Consider the following 10238-nt stretch of genomic DNA (forward strand, 5'->3'; position numbering starts at 1 on the left):
TAATAATAATAATAATAATAATAATAATAATAATAATAATAATAATAATAATAATAATAATAATAATAATAATAATAATAATAATAATAATAATAATAATAATAATAATAATAATAATAATAATAATAATAATAATAATAATAATAAATATTAAACTGTTGTGTGTATTTCTGAGTGATTACTCAGAGATGAAAAGGGAAATGTTTTAGTAATTACACGCATTTACATAACTTAGAGAAAGATAAGGAGAGGAATTTCTTTGGTTTCAAGTAAGTTCATCAGAGATTTTTCCTCCAAAAATCTTAATTTCACTGTTTTTCTTACTGTGATAGTGAATAATAATGAACAGATCAATCAATCATTTCTTTTCCTTTCACTTTTCTTTTTAAGATTAGGACTGATGCAAGAATCGCTTCTTTTTCCAGTATTAAATCCATCAATTTGCTTTTTTCATCCTAATCTTCCTCTGTGTAAATCAGTTTGATGACATAAACGAATTTAACTAACCAATATTAAGTAGCATTATGAGGCTTCAGACATAAACATATGAAGTACAAAAGATTTTTGAGGGAAATAAACTGATATTTGAGAAATATGAACTGGAGCCAAATGGAATTTCTCAGTGATTTTATATTTTACATGATAATTTTAGTATAAAACAATAGTGGTAGGAGTATTACAATGATAGGCTTTTTGTCAGCATTAATCGTTTTTATTACCATTCGAAATATTGCTTTTGTTGTTCATACTGTGATGAACCCTGTTACTTTCGTTTGATTGCATGTTAGCGGGGAAACTTGTCGCAGGTGGTCGCATCATCAGTGGAGTTACAACGGTCAAAGCCTCGAGTACACGTGACGAATAGACAGGTGATACATTTTTATGCCCCAAAGTATTGAAAAGTGTTATGCTTGTTAACCTTCCAACCATTGGTCTAATTTCATGTGGCTGTAGAATACGGCGTCGTTTTTTCGGCAATTTCGATCTAGAATTTAAATTGAGGACAGTGGGTCTCATGGAATAGAAAGGGGTCATTTTTGATACTCAGTGGACGAGAAAAAATTAAAGAAATTAAAATCTTACCGGGCTTGAGCATGTGAATAAAACATTGCAAAATTGGAGACAATGACTGGCACTGGAAGTGCAATTGTTAGAACTCCCATTAATGCACAAATTGAACCGACCAGCATACCCAAATAGGTTTTTGGTACCTACAACCGATTGGATTATATTTTTTCTAAATCAATCTTATTGCCCAACTACAGTAAACAGAATTAGACAAAGTAACATTAGCGTGTAACATTAGCGCTTAATGATAGCTAACAAACTACAAACTGAGTGGAATTTTGATGAATGAAATTACTGAGATTGTACAGATCTGCTTAATAGCAAGGGGAATGAAGTAGTGTGTAGAAATATTTTAACCGGTCTTGACTTCAACATTTAATGCACCACTAGTCAACTTTCTCTTTCTTTACAAAATTCATTTTAAATTTTATCAGATCATTTCTTATGTAAATTCTGAACTAACTTTCAGAGACTGAAAAATGAATAAAACTGAAAACTTATCATATCTCCGAAGCCAATTGTACACATAGTAATGATTGCCCCTGTAAATAGAGAAAGGAAATATTTTCGGAAAAATTCTTTGAATTTATATTTGGCTAAATTTAAATCATATCTTGAATCTGATGCCCCAAGAACACCTCAATTCTTCTTTCATCTATTCAATAAGGTATTAAACAGATGAGATAATTCGATACATTCCAGCATTAAATAAGCAAATTCATACTTGAGTATGGAGAACAATCAGTTACTTCTCAAGGTTTTACGGAAAGTTTCTCAAAACTCACACCACAGTCCGACCGGAATGGAATGAAATTGATTGCCGGGATTTGTTTCCACGCGCTCCGCATAATAAACCAATGCGGCGAATATTACTATACCAAGTAGCACAAAAAACACCAACAGCAATAATTCCTGTGATGAATTTAATTGTAAAATACGAAAATGAAATGATCTCACGAAATAGAATTGAAATGAGTTTAAATGGTCATTATTTATTCATAATATTGTGGATAATCCATCTTTTTAGTGGGATTACAAAGGACGTTTAAGATAGCGGAAGATTTTTTGATTAAACCGTGAGGAATTGAAAAAGTACTGATTAGGCCGCAATATTTCCATCTTTAAATTTATTGTTTTACGCAGACATTTATAAATTATCTTAGTTAAGTATACTTGAGCAGACGCCTTAAAAGTTTGAATCAGAATTTTGAGCCCCGAGGAATGTTGCGTCAACTTGAAAAGTCGCAAAATTCGAATAATGGAGACGAATTCGACCGTATCGCGGTTGGCACCACTTACTGTTCGATCCAGCGCCCAGTCGACGTAAAACGACAAGGTCGCTATCAAGTCTAAAAAAATTGGATGGGAGGAAATTTGAAATACTTTTAACTTCTTTGAAAAAATTCAAATTTAAAAAGTAAAAACCTAACTTTTTGAAAATTTCAGCACATAAATAGTTGCCCTTGATGAAAATTTCGCTAGGCATTGAATTTAAATTTGTACAATCTAGAAAATTAATATAACTAAATGCAACTTTGAAATTAAATAGATGTTTATTGGGTATAGAAAGTAAATGTTTAGGGAATGTATAAGTTACCGATGATATTGACAGGCTGTCGGGCAAATTTTGATATTTTCGGGCAGAAGAGAGACCGAATGAATAATTCTATTGTGAACCATATATTGCTGATAAATTCAATGTAAAAGAAAGCGGGGTGCGGTCTGGAACAATTCTGAGAAATATAAATTCTTTTTTCTATTTTCCTTTTCGATAGTTTCCTTATTACGCTGCTTTGCTTCAATTATTTGTTCTTTTTTGTGATTCATTGACTTATCGACATAGACAAAAGAGCACTTTCGATTTTAAAAATTAAAATTTGCTGCATTAAAATTAAAATCGGAATAAGAGTTGTTAAATTAGCTAAACTGATGCTAAACTAATTAGCTTGATGCTCATTTCTTGTCTCCTTTCCGGGTTTCCAATGGATCAGAAACAAAGCAGTTCCTTGCTTTTTGCTGACCCAATACATAATTTAGCTTGTTAATGTTGATAATTTAGCTAGCTTCTAATCCGTCCAAATTTCACTCCTCAAGCAGGGAATTTTAATGATCAAACTCAGTGATTAACCTCCGTTAAGTAATTTTTCCTACAATTAATTTTTATGAAATTGCATATTATGGAAATGACATTATTGATAATCAGTGTTAGTATCTCTATCAACAGCACTGCCTAAGTTATGGCTTTCCATTTTTCTGATCCTGACATTTGTTTCTGAATCACCAAATCTTCAAAAGCTATGTTTACATATCAAATATACCGGGCTGTACAGGTAGTCTCCTTCGAAAAACATATAATCGGATGGTTTAAAGAGCACTACGCAAATATGTATAGTCTTACAAAAATATTGGAATGAAATATTTTCTATGATTGTTGAATATTTATATAATTTTGAGTATTTATATAATTCTAACGCGTAAAGATTTTCACCTTGTAGCGACTTTGGTGACAAGCAGTGCATAAGTAGAACCATTCCTGAGTTCGATATCGATATCCGGAATACGCAAATTCGGATGTGTCTTTAGGCAGAAACAAATTATTGATGTAACCACAAAGAATATGGATGTTACCGAAATTACCTGCAAACGTGTTATTTCATCTTAAGTACTTATTGCTTTAAGCAAACTTCTACTTTGTCGGGTTCATGTTTTTTATACTTATAATCCACACTTGGATAGCAAAGCTGAATTTTTCGGAATATTTTATTCTTTTCACCATTCTTTTCACTTAGCATTCTTTAAAACAATACTTTTTGTAATCTTTACCAAATATTTTTATCTCAGTCCCTTAAAGATGACCCCATTATGTCACCAACGATTATAAACAAAATCATTTTTAGTTATAAAATCTTAGAAGATTTCAGAACTTTGAGTTGCTGTATTTACTAACTAAATTAGCCGCTAACATTTAATTAGTCGTGAATATTACTTGAAAATCACAAAGAACTGAATACTTAATGTTAATAAAGATTATCTGCCCCAAGGCTGGCTTCCTTATCCTCGTGAACAAATCAAAGGTCACTCCTACCAGTCTTCTGATAACTAAACGATGGTGTATTCTATATCCAGAATCCTTCTGAATGTTTACAATGAATGTAAATATTTACAATTCAACATCATTGTTATTCCTCTATGTTGGTGCAGTTAATTAATTGATTTATGTTTATGTTCCTTTTGTAAATCTCGCAGAATATTAGGGCGGAAATTTAAGTTTGACAAGCACATGCATCATTCTGCATATATCATGCTAATGATTTGATAAGCGCATGCATTATTTTGAGGGTTACTTTATACATTTATAAAAACTGAAATGTTATATTCAGAAGCGATCAGTGACATATGAGGCAATTTCGTGTTAAACTGCTTTCTTAAGGTTTATCGAAAACAAACCACCATAAAAATATTAGTAAGAAAATGTGTCAATTTATCTTTTTCCTTTTACCTTTTTGCATTTAGTTATTAATTAATCGATATTTCAATACGTATAGAGTTTATAAACTTTGTTATATCAGGTTTACTGTACTCATTCTATATATGTGATATCCTTTGAATAAGTAAACAATGAGATGTCAAGGTACCACGATTCCCATTCTTTTAAATACGAAATTCATTGGCTTTTCATCAATACCATAAAGCTGTAACAAATAAAAGTTATCAAGCACTGTACAATATATCAACAAGTAAACAAGACGAAGGCATCAGTTAAGAGTCTATTTACTAATAATGAACAGATCATCGAAACCGAATTGATAACTGGATGATTGAATTTCTTAACTACTATATAGCCAAGTTTCATATCTCACCGATTTGCAAGAAGATAAAAGATATTTTTTAAGGTTCAAATCAAAATAAACAGTTATCGGGGAAAAGCACACTTACGACGGGAAAAAATCGAAACGGATTGATAAGTGGTGACAAACAAATGACATTTGAAGCACGAATGATAAGGTAGAAAAGCATGTTTGGATTGAATATATTGATCGGTTTTGTGAGTAACGATACAATTGGGGATTAATTTTGAAAAAGCGTATTAATCCATCACTTGGTAGCCACCAAATTTTTTTACAGATAAAAATTGTTTGAGGAATGAGCACAGACTTCAGGCCATGAAGCTTGACTTTGATGCTTGGTAATATTGAGCTGCTAGAAGGTCAATGATTCTGAAAGGTAAAGTGAGTGAGGTAGGGAAGTTGTTACTATGGATTCATTAGTAGAAAATAGAGCTTGATGAAGTAAAAAGTATCTCATTCGATTATTCATGATATTAACGATAGCGAAGAGTAAAACTTGAATTTCAAAAATTAGTAAATAATTAATTAAACAACTTTACTTCCTTCCGCTTATCATTTCTTCATTGATTTGGGAGATAAAAGCGGCGTCTTAATTTCATGCGCTTGTAATACTCGTCTTCTTTTTTTCGGTAACTTTGCACGAGCCTATTAAGGTGAACTATTGATCGGTTAAATTTCAATCTCGAAAAATACAAAGAGATCAACTATCATTCTAAGTAATCTTCTGCTCATTAGTGCTACTTACGACTTTCTGCAGATGAAAAAAAATTCTACATTAGTAAAACAAAAAAATTGTCTGCGACAAATTCGCCACATTTCAAGGTGGAATGGCATGTGCTGTAAATCATTAAGCTATCAACCGGTGTCGCACCAAGCAATATGCTAATGGAACAGTGTTCCGGAAGGCGCAATAATCAATAGACAATGCAAATGTCAAATTCAAGTGCTTCTTTTGAAAATTCAAAGCAAAATAGGCCTTCCATAGTTATTTGCAAGAATTAGATAAATTACTTGTGAATGAGAGTAGAGATTGGAAAAGTTAGCAACGATAACTGGCACTGGTAATGCAATAGTCAATACACCCATCAGAGCACATAATGAACCCACTAACATACCCAAATATGTTTTGGGCACCTGCAAATTGATGCACTTAAAAGTAAACTGCCTTTGAATAGAAAAAAAAAAAACAGAATTTAAAGATTTGATAAGTAGCTGTCGAATAAGTGGAGTTCAAATGAGAAGGAAAGAGGTGATAACAAAGCAAATTGGCAATAAAAGAACACAGATATGTATCCAAATGATTCATTTGAATCGATATAAGAAATGAGTTGTTGAAATAAGCGCTAATTTCAAGTACTTACCATATCACCGAATCCAATTGTGCACATCGTCACAATTGCCCTGAATTGTTAATTTAATTTTAGAGAATACATAGAAATCTTCTAGTAAATGAAAAAAATAAACAGTAGGAAGAGAGAAAATGTGGAAGGACAAACTTACCACCACAATCCGGCTGGTATCGAAGTGAACTGATTTTGTGGATTATTTTCGATTCGTTCAGCGTAATATACAAGTGCAGCGAATATAACGATCGCTAATAACACAAAAAATACCAGTAATAATAGCTCTTGCGCTGATGCCTACAGTGACGGTAGCCGTGAAGCATGTTAGCAGTAGGAATTTGAAATATTTGGGTGAAAATTTGAGGGATGATTTTCATTTATGCTTCACCTAGCTTAGATGAAATATGAGGTATAGGCTGTTCTTTCAGATGATTATGTTCTCTTCTCTGTTCTCAGTACTAATTAGCCTAATCATTGCTAATACTGAGATTTGCTTGCAAGATTTAATTGATAAAGTTTTTCAATTGCCTTAAATGTTTGTATGAGTATTTTAAGCCCACTGAAATGTTGAGTTAGCTTGAAAAGCCTTAGAACACATAATATAGATAGGAAATCGATAGAATTCGAGCTATGTTGATCGTTTATCAAACTGGTCACTAGCCAATCCAAATAAAAAGATCCTGTTGCTAATAAATCGACAACTGTTATAGGTGATTTGACGAATCGTTGTAACGATGGCGCAAATATCACACGAACTATCTAAAACCTTGGAAATGAGAAATAACTGATTTGCTTAATTAGACTGAAAATATAAATTCACACAATTCGGCCAGTACTGATGCTCATTATAATACAGGGAAGATTAATTAAAGTGAGATGATTTAAGATATTTTAAATTGCATTTTCCGAAGATTCGATACAGCCAATCAAACAGATATGAGTGGTTTTTATATCGACCAAACAATCACGAAATGAGCTAAGAGAAAAGTGTTATGAAATAATAGTGCTTATCAGTTATCACGATCTTCATACCGTCATTATCATTCCCTTAATCGGAGAAGTACTAATGAACGATATCTTTGCACTAACAAGTTCAGCGCTAAAATATATGTTGCAGATGAGATCAATATAGAAGAATGCCGGATGAGCATTGGTACATTGTTTGAAAGTGGCTATCGATTGGGTGTCATCGTTGCCAACTTCTCTATTATATGACACTGAAAGTGTCTAGATTGTTGTTAAAATATCAAGAAAATCACAGGTGAAATATGATTATTCTTTTCGATAATTAAATTTTATCATTTCTAAATTTTCCATGGTACCATATGTGTGATGATATGTTGTAGTTGTTATCCGCTGAACCTTTCTGCAAAAAAAGCTAAATTCTTTCTGAAATACAAGAATTTGCTGACCTGTAATGGATGGTATTTGGAATGCAGGATGTGTTTTGAGAACAAATGAAATGATATTGACGATAATGAAAAATACAGAAGAGGACGAAATCATCTGAAAGTCATTTCAACAGCATTCAACTAACAACACAACAAATGATTAGAAAGCATTGCAGAGGTTAAACTTATCTGAGATATGTTGAAAGCTTGCAGTATCCGAATTATCGCTTAATACTTGCGATGAAATAAACTTGAGAAATCATTCAGAGATCTTTGTCATCGAAATAATGTCAATTCAGTGGGAGTTAAAAATAAAATGTTAAGAAGTAATTAGTAGATAATTTGAGTGTTATTATTTTTGCATTTAATAAAAGTAATTTAATTTTGGGTTTAGTTCGAGCAAGCTCTCAAAAATATGCGGCATGCTTAGCATCATTCGGCAACTTGAAACATGCAGAGAAATGCAGCCTTTGGGAAATAAACAACAATGACAATACTTCTCTTCCATTACTACTAATTAAATTATCAAATTTCCAAGACCAATACCGCAGGCGCTAATTGACATTGCCATTGTTTATTTAAACAATGCAACTGGGAAAAAACGGAAGTTAAAATCTAAAGGATTTCAATTTTTCACAAGTAAAAAATTATTTACTTTTTGAAGAAACTCAGATTATTTTACAATAATTCTTGACGTATAACATATTTTGTTTTGTTTATTCGAAAAAATCTTAAATCGAACATACAAGTTAAATTTACCTTAGCATATTGAGAAGACCAAGGCTCATCAAACATCGCCCATACCATTGGTTTAAGCTGTTGCCATTTTGACAAATTGCCTGAGTAATAATCATCTTCCCAGCCAAATTTTTTCGCAGTTTCTTCCTGGGTTGGAGGATCGGCATCCAGGTCTAAACCTTCGATTACAGCCAGCGTTTCTTGGGTATCCCTAAATGCTTTTCAAATATTTTGACAGTTTAAATATGTAAGTATTTGTACCGAACATAACCAATGACCAGACATTTTTTTTTTTCGATCACAGAATGAAATTAATGCAGCACAATTGAGATATTAAAATTTTTCATTTTATGGAAAAACGTTATGAAAGTTTTGAAGTGACATGTAATGATGGTGTTGTTTAAAATTAAATTTTTTTATTAAAGTTGTTTAAAATTAAAGAATCCTGAAAATACTAATTATACATTTCCTCCGAACAATTACCGGTGTTGTGTATAAGTCATCCAGCAGCATGGTTCTACTTGATTTGAGTCTAGGCCCCAGAATTCCAATTCATCCTCGAACAAAGGACCACAAACATTGGTCGGATAATGCAACTTTCCTAGCAGTGGACAAATTAATTCATTGAAAAGTCTATGAAACAAAAAATCCTGCAAAATCATTGCTGCAGATTTTGGGAGCATTTCGTAATTTACGCTCATCAAAAAAATTGACCACCTGTTCGATAATAATTTAAAATCATTGAAAAAACACCAGGATGACGATCAAAAAAATATTCATTCAGCACAGGGTCGTAATTTGCCAAATTTGTTGTCAGTCTAAAAGTTAAATTTGATATTTTAAAAAGCTGTCGATTTCTTTAGTTTGATTGATTCATATGCTTTATGAATTAAAAATTAAAAGTTTTGCGATGACCAAATTAAATTACTTTGTTCGCATAAATATGAAGAGTAAAAGTTTAGGGGGGACCTGGATAGTCTTGTGGCTGGAATTTTTTTGAGTACATGAGTATATGTTTCATGTCGAATGCCCCCAACATTCAATATGACGCGATGTTCGCAATCCATCCAAACACTAAAAATTAAGTGAATTTATCACAGACTGATTTTACTTTCTTTATCTAAAGAAGGTTGAAGAGGAAACATATGGATAGAAATTGCAAGCACTAAAAAGCCTGATTGCAAACCATCCCTGAAGACATTATATTCGATGTTATTCTGCTTGAGCAACAATTTTATGCAAATTTCTGATAATTTATCAGCAAAATAAAATAAAGCGACAACATCTTTTTTCCGAGGAGAAACCAATCTATTTTGTTCCTCTCAATTTTACGCAAATTAAATTAAAATTTGTGATAAAATTGAATGATGTAAAAAAAAAACATTGAACTGATGAAGAGAAATTTGCTTATCATTGAATAAAACAGCGTTAACTAACTGATAACATAGAAAAGAATTTTATTTTGAATTTTTATTTCAATTTCCTTCTCAGTTTTTTGGGTGCTCATGTCAGAAGAAATGATTTCATTTTCATATATGAAGCTTTCATTTTTTTTTCTGAATGACCTAGAGTTTTTCTGGAAAAGATGAAAGCTCTCATAATTACATAAGCAATTGTCATTTTCATTAAGTCTTATTTTCAATGCACGTACCTATTTTCATGTATTTAGAGAAAACTAACAACAAATTTACCTAACAAGTCAAACTTTAAATTTAATAAAACAACTTCCCCAAAAGCTGTTATTCTAACGTTATCGCTTTCCTTGGTTGAATATGCAAATAGCAGAGTGAAGTAGGCAGTTGCAAGCACGAGATAATATCGTAGGATATAAATGATCCCATGAACAGTTG

The 10238-nt window shown here is 31.8% G+C and overlaps 2 protein-coding genes across 2 annotated transcripts; both read right to left on the reverse strand.

Annotated features, from left to right (window-relative positions):
* Positions 1-702: 702 nt before the first annotated feature.
* LOAG_01085 (hypothetical protein) lies at positions 703-3860 on the reverse strand (the record flags this gene model as incomplete). The annotated part of the gene is made up of 7 exons (XM_003136625.1): positions 703-985; positions 1084-1211; positions 1867-1980; positions 2242-2417; positions 2666-2790; positions 3557-3705; positions 3753-3860. 7 exons carry the CDS (start codon positions 3858-3860, stop codon positions 703-705), a joined length of 1083 nt encoding a protein of 360 aa, XP_003136673.1.
* A 2016-nt stretch (positions 3861-5876) lies between these two features.
* LOAG_01086 (hypothetical protein) lies at positions 5877-9455 on the reverse strand (the record flags this gene model as incomplete). Its single annotated transcript, XM_020445642.1, has 10 exons — positions 5877-6050; positions 6278-6317; positions 6417-6556; positions 6788-7018; positions 7349-7476; positions 7672-7765; positions 8410-8599; positions 8872-8989; positions 9106-9206; positions 9358-9455. The coding sequence occupies 10 exons, from the start codon at positions 9453-9455 to the stop codon at positions 5877-5879; spliced, it is 1314 nt and encodes a 437-aa protein (XP_020303919.1).
* Positions 9456-10238: the final 783 nt, after the last annotated feature.

The sequence above is a fragment of the Loa loa genome (assembly GCF_000183805.2).
Source record: "Loa loa unplaced genomic scaffold supercont3.38, whole genome shotgun sequence".
NCBI classification, from domain to species: domain Eukaryota; kingdom Metazoa; phylum Nematoda; class Chromadorea; order Rhabditida; family Onchocercidae; genus Loa; species Loa loa.